The sequence below is a fragment of the Marmota marmota genome, unplaced genomic scaffold (genome assembly GCF_001458135.2).
Source record: "Marmota marmota marmota unplaced genomic scaffold, marMar, whole genome shotgun sequence".
Classification (NCBI taxonomy): Eukaryota; Metazoa; Chordata; class Mammalia; order Rodentia; family Sciuridae; genus Marmota; species Marmota marmota.
Genome location: NW_025999998.1, coordinates 7,584,536 through 7,601,533, shown reverse-complemented (window position 1 = coordinate 7,601,533; position 16,998 = coordinate 7,584,536). Strand labels below are relative to the sequence as shown.

The 16,998-nt window shown below is 32.6% G+C and overlaps 1 protein-coding gene across 1 annotated transcript in view; it reads right to left on the bottom strand.

Annotated features, from left to right (window-relative positions):
* Rfx3 (regulatory factor X3) overlaps window positions 1-16,998 on the bottom strand; it is a 211,380-nt gene that overhangs the window by 173,078 nt on the left and 21,304 nt on the right. Inside the window, exon 2 of the mRNA XM_048806776.1 lies at window positions 2,554-2,564. Within this exon, the coding sequence (XP_048662733.1) occupies window positions 2,554-2,564 (11 nt within the window). The remainder of the gene's footprint in view (window positions 1-2,553; window positions 2,565-16,998) is intronic.

Sequence of the window (16,998 nt, the reverse complement as noted above, 5' to 3'; positions counted from 1 at the left end):
TATTTAAAATATCTCTGAAATTTGTCTCAATAGATCTACTCATTGTCACTTGTATGAACGCAGCCATTTTATGCTGAAGGAAGGAAACCTACAGTAGTACACATTCCCAAAAGTCAAAAATGATCCTTGTTGATGACGCTTCCCAATACATATTGTCCAATCCAAAAATCAAGACTTAAATTTAAATCTACTCCCTTTGTATACAAATTGAAAACAGCAATGGTGTCCCTTCTAAAAATCTCAACTGAGGAGAGGATAAAGGTGTGTAATTTAGGAGTCTAACCAAGTAAACAAGTATCTCCTTTCTAAACTAGCCCTAATGTCACATGTACACTCTTCCTACAAACCCTGAACACAAAAAACTTTTATCCTTTTTTCCCCCCTATACTTACCAGCCTGATTTTAACCACATACATAGAAATACTCATTCTACTTAATTTGGGGGTTGATAAAGAATATGTTTGCTGCTGGGCACAGTGGTGTACACCTTTAATCCCAGTGGTTCACAAAGTTGAGGCAGGAGGATCACAAGTTCAAGATCAACATTAGCAATTTAGAGGCAATAAGCAATTTAGTGAGAACCTACTTCAAAATAAAAAAGGGCTGGGGATGTGACTCAGTGATTAAATGCCCCTAGGTTCAATCCCTGGGGGGAAAAAATGCTTCCCAAGTAAAGCATCCAAGTAGTCTCAGTTTAGATGGGATGGAAATAAAAGCAAAGTTTAGCATAAATGTCAACACAACCTAAATAGCCACAAAGGATTCCTTTGGATTTTATAAGAGGGAAAGCAAAACTAAAAAATATTAATTATCTACACACTAGAAAAAGATTCCAATGACAACTTTCCTCTTAGATTCTCTCGCCTACACAAATTTTTTCTTTCTCCAATCTTTTTTCTTTCTATAAAAGTGGATAATAGAATCTTTTGCAGTTCCTCACTAGTCTAATGACAGGCTCAAAGAGATCAACATGTCTAAAAAGGGGAAATAATACTGTATAATAACATTGCTAATAATGGAAATAATATACTCCATTTTAAACGTACAGTACGTTAAAAAACTAAATTCTCATTAATGCCATGCTGTGTCAAATATGGTGAACAAAGCTGAGGCACACATAAAACTCTGGAAACATTTGCTATAAACAATGCTATTAATCAAATTAAATGTTTATATTATCTTTCATTATAGAAATGCATGTGTAACATACTGAAGAATCTAGCCAAGTCATGAAATTTACATACTTACCAAACTATTTCTCTGTTTAAAAAAATCAGTAAAATATGAAATAATTGCAGTTATTTAATAACACTGTTCCTTTGGAGCTTATTTTATTGGAATCAATGATGTTCTCTATATATGGCTATATTTCCAACTTAGTCTTAAGCATTTTCTTGGCTGGTATCAATAATTCCTTTAAAAACTCCATACTAAATAGTATCTTCTAAAGTGAATTATTTAATACTATCTCATACACCCTTAATAAATGTGACTAACTGGGATGATTTAAATGTTCAAAATTAATTCTTTATGATTAAAAGCAGTTTTGTTTATATAATATTTTAGATAAGTGTGAAATTTCATATAAGGAGTTTCATTTCCTTTCTGCCTCCTCCTCTTATTATACTTTGATGGTCTTCTGTGGGCAGTAAAAGGAGAAAGAACTTTTCCTTTATCCTTGATAATACATTAATAGTAGCTACTCTTATTCCAGTCATTCATCATCAAATTTTCAAAAAGAGTTCTCTATACTTACCATCTCCACCTTTGCAAATTATACTCAACTCCCTATTTCTTGATATCCATTTTCTACCATATCACTCTAAACGTCCTGTGGTTTCCAAAGATAGAAAGAAATAATCTCTTTATAAATTTCTATATCCTTTTCTTGGCTTTCAAACTCACTGTACTATCAAATTACACTTGAAGTTAATGACAATCTATTATTTCTTGAAAAAGTCTTCCTCTTTGCTTTCCAACACATTGCATTTTTCTGATCTTCCTGTCTGGCCAATCCTCTGTTTTCTTCAAAGATTTATTCTTCCCTTAGAACACACACACATACACCACATGCACACAAAGACACACACACACACACAATTGAGTTTGGGGTGTCTCTTTTGCCCTTTCACTATTCTGTTTTGAAGAATTAGTCACTAACATTACCTACATGTGAATAACTCCCTGATCTGTAAGTTGAGTCAATACTCTTCTTTCTACTGAGTTGTAGTTCTGGATTTTTGACTACCTGTTGAATCTTTTTATAATAGCCTTTCAATTCAAGTCTAACTGTTTAAATGTAATCATCAAAGTCCATCTTAAATTTTCATCATGCTTAAATTAAAGCTGCCAGTAACTGCTCTTACATGATATGGGAAGATATGTAGTCTCTACCCATCAATGAGTTCAAAGTCTACCTATGGCATTAGACAAAGAGAAACAATCTGAGGACCAGTACCTTGGCAACCTTTCTTCTCAAAGAAGTCTAAAAATAATCAGACTTCTTTTTTCTCTCATCCACCAAATCTAATCAATTAACAAGTCTAATGATTCTGCTTCCTAATTATCTAGCAAAGAATCTATTCACTTATCTTCATCTCATCACATAGATCCCTAGAATTCAGGATACTCCCTACAATAGGTCCCCAGTACTCTCAGGACAAACTCCAAACTTCATAACAAGGCTTATGAGGCTCTTTAGAATATAACTGGGCCCATATCTTTCCCAAAAGTATATACAGTCTAGCCCTATGGAGCTACTCTCAGTTCCCCAACCCTGGGGTATTGGAACAAGCAGTTTCTTCTGCTTGAAGCAATTTTTCTTTCCTACCTCTCTCAACTTCATGTTGTATGTCTCAGGATTAATTCTACTTATCCCAGCTTCCCAAACAACAACTCTGCACCCTTCCTTTTAACACATCTGTGTTTAGTGTTCTCCTAGATGTTCCTATAGCACTCTATCATTTTTCAATCTATCAATTATCATATTATAGTATAACTGTCCTGCCAACCAGAGCTTAAACACCATGAGCACACTGACTATGCTTATCTTTCTTACTTTCAAATGGGCCTAATACACATGGAATCTTCAATTTGTTGAAAGAACAAATGAATCTCCAAAGAGGAGATGAGCTTTATCAAAGGCATTCAATGCAATAAAACATTGTATAATTGTTTATTATAACCACTTCTAATCAAAATATTCATTTTAAATGTTTTTCTTAATTTTCTAAGACTTCACTTTCAATTTCTATTGAATCAGAATTTTCTAACTCATATATTCTAAGAATTTTAAATATCAAAAGGTTTTTAAATAAAGAAATAATAATGAAATAAAATCAAATGAGCAAATCAGGTATTCAGTTATTGCTCTGTACCTTTTGACACATCAGTCACTTTGTCAGAGTACAGGATTTGCTGAATTATGGATTTGGAACCAATGCTTTAATCATGTCATCTTAGGTGATGTGGTAGGCTACTTTGTTGACAGAAATACTCAGAGATCTTTAGTTTACAGAACTTTAATTTTCACAGCTGACATGCTAAGAATAAGTAATTATCGTAATAGTAATTATTCTGACTTCATCATTAATTAGACACTTGAAATTTTTTGAGCTTGGCAATATTCAACTGACATTCTTCTATGTCTTCTTAATAATCATTGAAACTCTCCAAAAAAATATTTCAGGAAGTCTGTAGTTACTAATTAGTTAAAGTATTTATGTAAGGAATTTATATAACATTATTTCATCTGCCTAGAAATCCTGTAAGGTAGGTACTCTTAATATCCTTTTTATCATAGATGAGAAAACTGAAGCATTGAACTTTAACTGTATCAGCACCAAGGTCACACAACTAGAAAGGGGCAGAGCAAGGATTTGAATATCTTATATGACCTATTAGGTTCAGGAGCAAGTTTTGTTTTTCTTTTTCTTTTCTTAATTCAGCCATGTGCAGTACTAGGCTTAAAATGTGACAATTAAATGCTTAACAGACTATAAAATGCTTAACAGTCCTTTCTAGGAGTCTTTTCTATATTTTCAATCTTCTATATCATAGAAATTAGACATGCTATGATTTTTAACCCAGTTAATAATCTTCAATGACACATTAATCCTCTAAAAAGTCTTAATTTTGATTCCAGTGACACAAAATACCTGACAAGATGGTTGTCTATTCTATTATGTAGACTTCCGCTAAGAATAATAAATCAGGTGGATACTGTATTACCTCTGCTGAAGCATCAACACAGATACACTTGTTGGAATTTGAATCAGGGCTCAGAAAATGTTAATAAACATGTGCCACAGTGCAATATATTTTCTTTCTGATATCTCAGAATGGAATTCTCAAGGTTTTCACCCTCAATTCTACTTCTAGAGGAATAGGAATGACTGAATGCAGCTTTCCACTTGCCAAAAGAAGGAAGCATTTCAACTAGTTCATTTGCCAAAAATCTGGTTATCAGTGGGTCTTTGACACAGGTGCCCAGGGTTATTATGCCCTCACCTATACACAGAAACACAATTTGCATTTAGCAACTGCCAGAAAAATATATTCAAGTCCACAACCTGATGGTGTTAGAAATAAGGCCAATAACAGCAGCAATTAGCTTTAAGGAAGGTTCTAAGTCAAACAGTGTTTATGACAAATGATCCCTATGGCAATGCCACAATGTACTCCTCTAGTCCAACTATCATCTCTATTCCTACTCTAGCACAGGCCATCCTTCCTTGACATAATGAAGAAATTATCATATGCCTTGATCAATTAATTTTGTTGAATCAGTCAAATGCTCATATGGGACATATTTTACTGTAGTGATCAGACAAAAGTAAATTAACTTTTCAATTCTCATCCAGGTCATTTATTGTACTTCTTCAGGACTTCAAAAGATCTGTATGGTAGCAAAAATGTCACACCCACAGAGGCAGAACTTCCAAATGGTTCCAATTCAGGCTAAAGGATGTAGCTGAGGAAAAAGGACTCTAATTCCAAAAGACAGTAATATGCTTCCATTGTAGCCTTATTTTCCCCTATCCCTGTCAGAGATGATGATGCGGTATGAAGAACACAAGGTCTCCTTTGCCAAGTCAACTCACTTTTCCCAGTGGTCAATTTAACACATTCACTCAAAACTTGTTTATTTAAACCATTTACAATATTGACCGGTATATGTATTGAATAAATATATTCTAAACATTTGAAGAGAAATTGCTTGAAGAGTAATTTGATTTTTAAGTTAGTGAGATCAAGGCTTTAATGTACCTAAAATTTTGTTGTAATCCAGCACTGTAGCCTACCCATACTACTATGGAAACTTACTATTATCTGGACTCATAACTTTTGGGAATTAAAATCTGTTTATTTTAAATCAAAGGGCTATGGATGTCTTAAATGCTACAGAGCTTATAAATGATAGTATAAAAGGTTTATTTCTTTCAACACATTTTCTATATACTTCAATGCATTTTGTACTTGCCTTAATTCACACATTTGTTAACCAGTTCAACTAGATGAGTACGTTGTTCCTGTTTTAAATGACTGAAAATCATTGTCACTACATTCAGGAAATAAATATCAATGATAAATCTGGCATTCAACTGAGTTGAACTGATAAATGATTCTATCATAAAATATCAGGGGTGAAATTGTTTTGTACAAAAAGACTAAAACATAATACTCCTCACCAAAAGTTACAAAGACTTTTGCAACTATCCTATCTAGCATGATTAGTGATAAACTTATATATATAATTAAATACAAACTTAAGCAATTAATAATTTGGAAAACAAGTCATAAGACAAATGGATAAATCAAAGTATTTGGTAAATTTATCAAAACGACTATTTAATGAATTTACGTCAGCAAACTGAATTTAAAATTACCCATTTGGTGAACTGATCACTCAGAAAATTGTTTTTAGCCTTTTATTTTTTTAATGTGGTGCTCAGGATCAAACCCAATGTCTCCCTATACTAGGCAAGTGTTCTACCATTGAGCTACACCCCCAGCCCCAATAAATTTTCTTTTGATGGGGAAGGATAATTGGTTTTCATATAATTTGCCTGCTTCTCAATATCACAGCATTTCATAGTTAAAAATATTCTGGAGATCATCTAGTTCATGCTTCCATTTCATACAGTCTGAGACCAATATCAATACTCCAAATGGACCCTTTAGTTAGTATTAGAGTTAGCATTAGAACTCGGTACTTCTAATTCCCAGTCAAAAGCTCTTTCTAACAGACTATGGTTTATAAGAAAACAAAGAAGGAAGGCACTCAAAAAGAAGCAGGAAGGCCTGCCAGAAGCTCAAAGTGCTTATTACACAATAAAAGAAATGCTCATATAACACGGAGAATGTAATCCTAAAATAAGAGGGTCTCTTAGACGTTTCCAAGTTTCTTTCTCACATAAATGAATAGGGTACTGTTTCAGAGTGTTTAACAAGTTTCAAATGAGGCAAACTGTGTGTGTGTGAGTGTGTGTGTGTGTTTGTGTGTGTGTCGATATCAACAAAAATGGTTCACTGTATTTTATATTCTACAGGGATTCTGAAGGATCTTGCAAAGCTATTCCTTTTCTTCTTCTTCATCATCTTCTCTTCTTCCTCAGATACTTAGATAATCTTGGTATTCCAGGTATAATATTTTATTACTCTTTATAGTATCTGAGCCTGTGGCTCATAATTTTATTATTATATCATCTCTTGAGGTAACCTATAATACAAAACCTGACTATGTTTCACTGAAATAAAGAAACCCAAAAGACTAATACCTAGTTTACCAGGAAGGGGAAAAAGGCAAAATTCATACAATAATCACAACCAAAATAAACAGGGAACAAATTTTGAATTTTCTCTTGCAGCAAATAAGTGTAATTTTAGGGTGTGAGACAGAAACCTTTTAAATGTAATAGTTTGTGTAGCAGATCTTACAAGGTGCACTTTTCACTGTCAACATGAAATGCTCATAAGGATAATCAGTTTTAGATGGGAAGTTTACAAGCTTTCCACAACTTGTTCTATTTATCCATGTTAAAATTTTTTGCAATTACTTCTTTACATTTTACGTTCATATTCTCTTTTAAGATTTGCAAATTGTTTGATATAAATGTAACTTCAAAACCAACCATGCTGCTTGCATCTTTAATCATCTGATACATTCTGTTGAGTTTTACTAACCTAAAAGTTGTCCAGATCTAATTTATATAAAAGTAGTAACACTGCAATATGCAACACATGAAGCAAACTTGAAGAAAACCTCCCATTAAAACCAACTCAAAAATTGTTTTCTATGTAGTCCTTACTATAAAGTAATATAAATGATTTTCTTGTTGTATCATAACAATAATCTAACATTGCATTCAAAAACCACATGTAAATATGGACTGATTACTTTTCATGGTTCCATGGAGTCATTTTTCTCACCAGATTTACAAGAATTATGCTTTATAAATGCAACTGAAAGATTATTTACATGTGAAAAATCCAAACCCTTTCCTTATGAAATTTACTCAACACTGAATAATAAATTATTTGATCATTAAGACAGCAACAGAATTTTTTTTTTCAATGTGGGCTAATGAACTAGTCTTTCTGTCCCTCTATGCTTTTCCCCATAATTTCTCTGCTACCTCTCCCAAATAAAAGGACTTCCCATAAGTAAATACTAGCTAGACAACAACCCCTCCAAATTGTTCTGTATACATAAGCCAGGACAGTCACAAAGCTTAATTATATCAATTACTTTCTGCTTTGAAAAAAATTTTTGCACATCCTGACAACTGATTTTGACACTATACATAGGCTCTCACAGTAACACCATTCTTATCCTGTAAAGAAACAAACAAAAAAGCTAAATTAGTGTTCTGTGTGTGTAAAAGCGACATGGCCCAAATATTTGCTGTCCTAATACAATGCTTATTGTGAAAACAGAACAACAGTATATATTTATCCTGGCATGTACTTTTAAAATGAGAAAGCCTCTTTACAATAAGACCATGAAAGGTCAACAATAAGTTTTATTACATTACTTAATGCAGCTCTTTTATGGAAAAGTAGATTAACAGAAGCTAAGATTAGAACCTTCAAGGTTTATGACCTTGAGTCATGGTTTTCACCATAATCTCTATGAATCTCCATAATGAAGTGCTACCATACCACTTGACTAGAATTATTATGAATTTCAGAATTTGGCTCTTTAAGGTAACTCTTTCTTTTTAAGTGTAGGAATAATAATTAGCAGTAGACAAAAGAAATGCCTAAAATAACATAATAAAGAAAATTTTATGAAATTATTAATTCATTTGTTCTTTTTCTTCTTCAGAGTGTTCTAAACAAAAATATAATTTTCCTAATGTAAATAAATTGAGTAAAAGTTCATAAAAGATGCAAAAGGGGAAGCTGGCATTTTCTTTCTTAGTTGCATGGCGTTTTACTGTGTGGATACATCATAATTTGGTTTTTATATACATTTTTATTGGTACATTATAGTTGTACATAGTGATGGGATTTGTTGTTACATATTTGGACATACGTACAATGTAACAACATAATTTGATCAATATCACTTCCAGTATTTTCCCCTCCATCCTAACCTACCACACCCTGGTACCTTTTTACTAGTGATCTCCCTTTCTCATGAGATCCTTCCCCCCACCCCCACAGACCTTTCTTTCCTTTTTCCTCTCTAGCTTCCACATATGAGAGAAAGTATATGACCCCTGACCTTCTGAGCATGACTTATTTCGCTTAACATAATGGTTTCAAGTTCCATTAATTTTCCTATAAATGACATAAATTAAACTCCATTGTGTATTTATATCACATTTTCTTTTTTTAATATTCATTTTTTAGTTCTAGGTGGACACAATATCTTTTTATTTTACATTTAACGTGGTGCTGAGTATCGAACCCAGTGCCTCATGCACGGTAGGTGAGCACTCTACTACTGAGCAACAACCCCAGCCTCCACATTTTCTTTATTCACTTATGCATTGATGGGCAAATAGGCTGGTTCCATACATTGGCTAATGTGAATTGCGCCGCTATAAATTGGGTATGCATGTATCACTGTATGCAGACTTTAATTCTTTTTTTGTGTGTGTGCTGGGGATCGAACCCAGGGCCTTGTGCATGCAAGGCAAGCACTCTACCAACTGAGCTATACCCCCAGCTAATTCTTTAAGATAAATACCAAACAGTTTTATAGCTGGGTAATATGGTGTTTCCATACCTAGTCTTTGAGGAATATCCATACTGATTTCCATAGCGGTTGTATTAATTTCAATCCCACCAACAATACTAAAGTGTCCCTTTTTATCCTTATCCTCTTCAACCTTTATAATTGTTTGTATTTTTGATGACTGCCATTCTGACAGGCATGAGATAAAAATCTCAGTTTTGATTTGCATTTCATTAACTATTAATGATAGTGAACATTTTCATATACTTAAGGGACATTTGTATTTTCTTTTTTGAGATGTCTGTTTAATACATTTGCCTATTTAATTAATTAGGTTATTGGGGGATTATTTTGGTGTTTTTAGTTCTTTGTATATTCTAGATATTAATCCTCTGTCAGAAGAGTAGCTAGCAAAGACTTTCTCCCATTCCATAGGTTCTCTCTTGACATTCTTGTTTCCTTTTCTGTGCAGAAGTTTGTTTTGTTTTGTTTTTAATTTTATGCCATCTCGTTTATTAACTCTTGGTATTATTTCCTGAGTTTCAGGGCTTCTATTGAGAAAACTCATTGCCTGAGCCTCTATGCTGAAGCATGTCCCGATATTTTCTTCCAGGAGTTGCATAGTTTCTGGTCTAATTCCTAGGTCTTTAATCCACTTTGAGTTGATTTGGGAGCAAGGTAAGAGATAACTATATAGTTTCATTCTTCTACACATGGATAACCTTTTTTCCCAGCACCATTTGTTAAAGCAGCTGTCTTTTCTCCAGTGTCCATTTTGGGCAACTTATTCAAGGATCAGATGATTGTAGATATATTGGTTTGTCTGTCTTCTACTCTGTACCATCAGTCTGTGTGTCATTTTTTATGTCATACCATGCAGTTTTTGTTACTACAGCTCATTAGTATAATTTGAAGGCAGGTATTGTGATGCCTCCAGCATTGCTTTTTTGGCTTAGCATTGCTTTGGATGTTCTCAGTTTTTTCTTCTTCCAAGTGAATTTTAGGGCTGTTTTTTTCTAGTTCTGTGCAGAATGTCATTATTATTTTGATGGAAATTGTATTGAAGCTGTGTATTGCTTCTGGTAGTATGGCCATTTTACCATTATTGATTCTGCCTGTACATGAAATTGGGAGGTCTTTCCATCTTCTGAAATTCTCTTCAATTTATTTCTTCAGCGTTCTGTAGTTTCATTGTAGAGGACTTATAATTATTCCTAGGTTTGTTTGTTTAGGGTATGTGTATGGAATTCTTTTCTGGTTTCTTTCTCAGCAGATTCATTGTTGGTAGATAGGAAAATTTTTTAAGTTTTGTATGTTGATTTTGTAATCTGCTACTTTGCCAAATTTATTAGCTCTGGCAGTCTTTGGAGTTTTTTGGACCTTTAAGTATAGGATTCAAATCACTAACAGTGATAATTTGACTTCTTTCTTTTCTATTTTTATCCCTCTTATTTTCTTCTTTTTCCTAGTTGCTCTGGTAAAATTTCTAGCACTATATTAAATAGGAGTGGTAAGAGTGAACATCCTTGTCTTGTTTCAAATTTTAAAGGAAATGTTTTCAGTTTTCCCCATTTAATATGAGGTCGGATTTGGGTTTTCCATTTATAGCCTTTATACTATTGATGTAAGTTTCTTCTATACTTAGTTTCTTCAATATTTTAATCATAAATGGATGATGGATTTTGTTGAAGGCCTTCTCTATCTATTGAGAGGACTAAATGATTTTTGTTCTTAATTCTCTTTATGTGTTGAATTACATTTATTGATTTGCATATATTTAACCACCCTTGCATCTCTAGGATAAAACCAACTCAATCATGATTATAATCTTCTTACTCTGCTATTGAACATGTTTGTTAATATTTTAAGGATTTTACATCTAAGTTCATCAGAGATATTGGTCTTTAGTTTTCTTTCTGTAATGTGTCCTTATCTGGTTTTGGTATGAGTATGATACTGGCATTATAGAATAAATTTGGAAGTGTTCCATCCCTTCTATTTCACGGAATAATTTGAGGAATATTGGCATTAATTCTTCTTTATTGGTGGTAGAATTCAGCTGAGAATCCATGTGGTCCTGCGCTTTCCTTGTTGAAAAAAATTTTATTACTGCTTTTATTTCATTACAAGTTGTTGGTCTATTTAGTTTTTTTATTTCCTTTTAATTCAATTTTGAAAGGTTGTATGTCTCTAGAAATGTATCTATTTTCCCTAGATTTTCCAATTTACTGGAGTATAAATTTTTAAAATAGTCCTTAGTGGTCTGCTGAATTTCTGTGCTATCTGTGGTGATTTCTCCTTTTTCATATCTAATTATATTAATTTGAGTATTCTTTTTCTTTCAGTTAACTTGGCTAAGAGTTTATCAATCTTGTTTATCTTTTCAAAGAAGCAACTCTTTATTTCATTGATCCTTTGTATTATTGTTTTTAAATTCTCAATTTCATTAATTTCACTGCTGATCTTAATTATTTTCTTGCTTATGCTGGTATTGGAATTGGTTTTGTCATTTTCAAAGGCCTTGAGATATACCATTAAGTTGTTTATTTGGGACTTACTGATTTTTTTAAAATATAGGCAATCAAAGCTATAAACTTTCCTCTTAGAACTTCCTTCATAGGATCCCAGCTGTTATGTTGTATCACTATTCTCATTTAAGTCAAAGAGTTTTTAAATTTCTCTTCTGATTTCTTCCATCACACATTTATCACTCCAAAGTGTATTGCTCAATCTCCATGTCTCATACAGTTTAGGGTTTCTTGGTATTCATTTTTAATTTAATTCCATTATGATTTGATAAGATGCAAGAAATTGGGGCTGGGCTTGTGGCTCAGTGGTAGAGAGCTCACCTAGCATGTATGAGGAACTGGGTTCAATTCACCACATAAAAATAAATAAAGATATTGTATCCATCTACAAGTAAAAAAAATGACTAAAAAATGCAAGAAATTATATCAATTTTTTTTTTTGTATTTGCTAGGAGTTGCCTTATGGACTAAAATATGGTCTATTTTGGAGAAGGTTCCATGAGCTGTGGAGAAGGAAGTATATGCAGCTCTTATTGGACAAAATATTCTATAAACATCTGTTAGATTCATTTGCTTTACAATATTTTTTTCACATGGTATAGCAATTTCAATCCTAGCACTTTCAGGTCCAAAGAGTCTTCACTAAGTTTATTTTTGGATGACCTATCTGATGGTGAGAAAGGTATGTTGAAATCATTCACTCAATACTATTGAACTGGGGTCTATCTAAAGCTTCAATTTAATTAGTATCTCTTTTACATAATTAAGTTGCACCCAATTTTGTAGTATAAATATTTTAAATTCTTGTTGGATTGTTCCCTTTACCAGTATGAAGTGACCTTCTTTGTCTTTTCTGATTAATTTTTCTTTGAAGTCTGCTTTGTCAGAAATCTGAGTATCTATTCCTGTTTGTTTTCAGGCACCATTCATGTGGTATAGCAATTTCAATCCTAGCACTTACAGCCTGTGTTGGTCTTTGCCTGTAAGGTTCATCTCTTGCATACAACATATAATGGGGTCTTGTTTTTTTAATTCATTCTACCAACTTATGTAAAAGCAGGCATTTCTAAAATTGTTGCTCTAAACCCACATAAGTCAGTGAAACCCACAAATCCCTGAGGTGGCTTCAGGAGATGCAATGTGTCTGCAGCAAAAGCTTAATCATCTAATAAAAAAAAAATGAAGCAGTGCACTTTTTAACCACACCAGCCTTATTACAAATTATCTTTGGAAAGAAAGGATCTTTATGATTATCTGAATATTCAGGAAAAAAAATGAAGACCTCTTAACTTTTTAAATCCATTAATGCTAGCAGAATTGCTGAAAAAAAAATCATTCTTCCAAAATGATTAGTATTTACTACAAATGTTGAAAAGTCTGTGCTTATCTTTTGATAGTAGTTAAATAAAAACAAATAACTATAAAGAATGGGGTAAATTTTTAAAAATAAGATTTTAAGTTATATTGATGAGTCTAAAAATCACAGTACTTTAGGCACAGGCTTTAAATATATGCAATTTTTCTCAATTTAACAAGAAAAAAAAAGAATCTTTTCCTTATAAAATATATAGAAAATTCGACAAAAACCTATCATTTTATAACAACATTTTAACTTTTTTCAATTACATTTTCTCATTTAATCCAAATTATCTAAGAACAGATTCATTTTCCATCAAAATGTTATTAAAACATTTTTAAAACATAATGTACACCAAGTAGAAATATTTAAATATATTCAATAAATTGTTTTGTGAAATATTACCAATAAGACTCAATAGTAATTCATAATTTGTAATTGAGGTGATTCATGTTTCTTCCCAAAAATAAATAATGAAATTAATTTTTATGGAAGTTTAATATTTTAAGGATATGTCCATCATGATTCATGATTTGTCTGAGGTGCTCAAAAGTGAACACTCTCATTTTATTTTTAAATGGCATGACTTCAGTATTCAGATTATACTCTTTTTTATGTCAGTTTCACTTAAGAAGATAAAAGAACTTCCATAGAGAAAAATACTTAAAACTACTACAGATACTAGACACAATTTCTTTGAAGAATTCATCCTTGTTCCCTTTCTTCTTGCTTTGAAGACAAGGAACAAATGCTTGCTGAATGTGGAATTTGACCTAACAGTTCACTGCTTTAACACCTTCACAGAGTCAAGACAGTTGGAACAAATGTAAGCTAAGTTCTGTAGAGTAGCAGTTCTCTTGGCAACTGTGAATAAGGCTGCAAGTGAAAACCCTTTTATGCTTTTTTGCATGATATATCTAATATATCTCAGTGTGGGAGGATGAATACTATGTAATAGATCAGGAAAAGAAAAAAATGACACGCTCTCCCTAGATAACCTGAAAAATTATAAGATGGTTCTTGACACCTACAAGATTGACCCAATAATTTAGGGTTGTCTTCTTTGTACTCCTTCAGTTATATCAAATTAACCACAACAACATAAAAAGCCTAGTGTGGTGGCCACAACTGTAATTCCAGGGTTTCAGGAGGTGAAGGCAGGATGATCTAGCAACTTAGCAAAAACCCTGTTTCAAAACAAAATGAAAAGGGCTGGGGATGGAGCTCAGTGGTAAAGTGCTTGCCTAGTGTGCATAAAACAAACCTAACATTTATTGATCACCTACCACATAACCAACACTAAACTTAATTCTTACACCAATATTAAAAATCTTGTGCTGTTTTCTACTTTATTGAAATGGACACTGAGCTCCAGAAAGAATTTCTGGAAATTCTGGAAAGAAGAATTTCCCACAAAGTATCACAGCTGGTAAAAGACTGCACCAGGACACAAAGGGAGCTACATCTAACTATAAAATGTCTATTCTTGGACATAACAAAAATATACATACATTAACAAAGACTGAATATCATATTTGAAATTTTTTGACATTTATGAGAATTGCACTTATGAATAAAATCATGGGGCTTGGGTTGAGGCTTCGTGGTAGAGCGCTTGCCTGGCACGACTGAGACACTGGGTTCCATCCTCAGTACCTCATAAAAATAAATAAAATAAAGGTATTGCGTCCATCTACAACTAAAAAAAAAATTAGAGTAAAATCATAGTCTTACAAAGTAAGAACTTAAAATCACCACATATTTCCCTTTAATTTTCATTATCCATACATAGTTTATGATTCAATTTACATGATATTCTAGAATAATAAAATTAATCTGTAACTTCATAAAGCAGATCATGGATTGTCTGCATAGAGGTGGGAGATAAGGAGGGATGTATTACAAAAGGGTCTGAGAAGATTTAGGGGAGAGAAATATGTTTATTATCTTGATTGTGGTGACAGTTTCATGAGAATCTATACATGTCAAAACTTCTCAAATTAAGTATTTGCAATTTGTCATATGTTAGTTTTACCTCAATTAAACTGTTTAAAATACTTTGCTTATATAGTGGGATTCAGTTCTATACCTCAATATTTTAAAAAACTTAATGGTTTTGGTGATTTGTGTAATATAATAAATGCCCAACAAATGATAACTTTACTCTTATTGAAGATTAAACTGAAAGAATGTCAAAAAAATAAAATAAAAGCGAAGAATTACTTGCTGTATCTATCAAAAAAGAACTTTGCATTAGATACCACTGGCATTTTTAATGGGTCCATTAACACTTTCATATACTAAAATCTATAATCATTATAAATAAATATCCATTCACTGAATTCAGGACATTGCCATTAGAAGCTGGAAATGCTCCCAAGATGAGAAAAGCATTAACTTCTTTGGCTATCTCCTCTTCCCCAAAGCAAGGACTATTTCTCCATAAGATTCATCCTTTTCTTTCTGTGTTCTTCTCTGCACACACTATCCCGGGACTAATATTTTGAAGTTTCAACTTTCACTTGTATATTTTGATGACTTTCTGATTTATTGTTCCGGCTTTCTCATTTACCTGAATTCTAATCTCTTAATATGAACTGCCTCTTTGTAAATATAACTCAGTGAGATACAAGATGTTCTTCTCATACCATGTCAACATTAATACACTCATACCCTATAATTCATAAAATGAAAGGGGGTAATGTTCTTGAATGTTTCATCCACTAGCCTTCTGGGGCTTCCTTCACTGGCCATATGTCCCCCAAATTTTGAACATATTTGGATTAATTATTACACTCACTCATAGTAACCTCATCTGTGTTGACAATTGTATTCCTAACATGCATACAAAATTATTCAAGGTGTAAAGGGCGGACTAAAGTTCAAAAGGTAATTTACTAGGAAATTAAAATAAGAGCACTTACTTGGGAGTCAGTCAATAACTTCCATAAGCTCTACATGATACACATTTTTGAAGCCCTAAATCTACCAAGTGATTTAACTAGGTATTTCAATACTATCCCCTTTGATTTTGACAATCAAGATAGAAATCAATGCTATATGAGCACATGGAACAACAACCCTGTGTAAGGTGATTATTCTCTCCATTTCAGACATGAAAATTCAAGTAGTTAAATAACTTGTCCCAGGTCACATACAGGAAGTGACAGTGCTAGAATTGAATACAGGTCTACTGACTTTAAGATACATATTTATTATATTATGCCATGTTGGGCCTGTTCCTGTCATTTTCTAAAGTCACTTTAATCTGAACTCAATTTTCTCATTAAAAAACAAAAGAAAGAAAGGGTGTTACAAGTGTTCCTCTGAGAGGAACAGAAGTCATTAGAAAGAATGTGCTGTGAGGCATTTTTCTAAGTTCCTGTACATATACCCAACATGATTCCAGTATGGTCCTACATTCCATTGTCCCAACCCCTGTTGAGAATACCTGGCTTTTCTCATGTTATACATGAGATAGTAAATTATTTGAAGGTATTCTGTAAAGAAATATATTGCAAACCATATAGTAACCACTTAAAAAATAAAAGAAGTAGAGAAATAATCCAATAAAGGATATAAGATGAAATCATAAAAATTATTCAGCTAATCCAGAAGAAAATAAGAGGGAAAAAAGAACAAAATAATAAACAAGACAACCAAAAACCAAGTGCTAATACAGTGGAATCCAATCCAACCATATTAATGACATAAAATATAAACACACAAATGAAAAGGCAGATCGTCAAATCACATAATAAAAGACCAAATTAAATTTTGCTTACAAAAAAATCCCCTTTAAATGACACAGATAGGTTAAAGTGATAGAAAATACAAACCATGCTATATTGACATCAGACAAAACAGATTTTAAAGCAAAAAATATTATCAAAAATAAAGAGGGTGGGCTGGGGATGTGGCTCAAG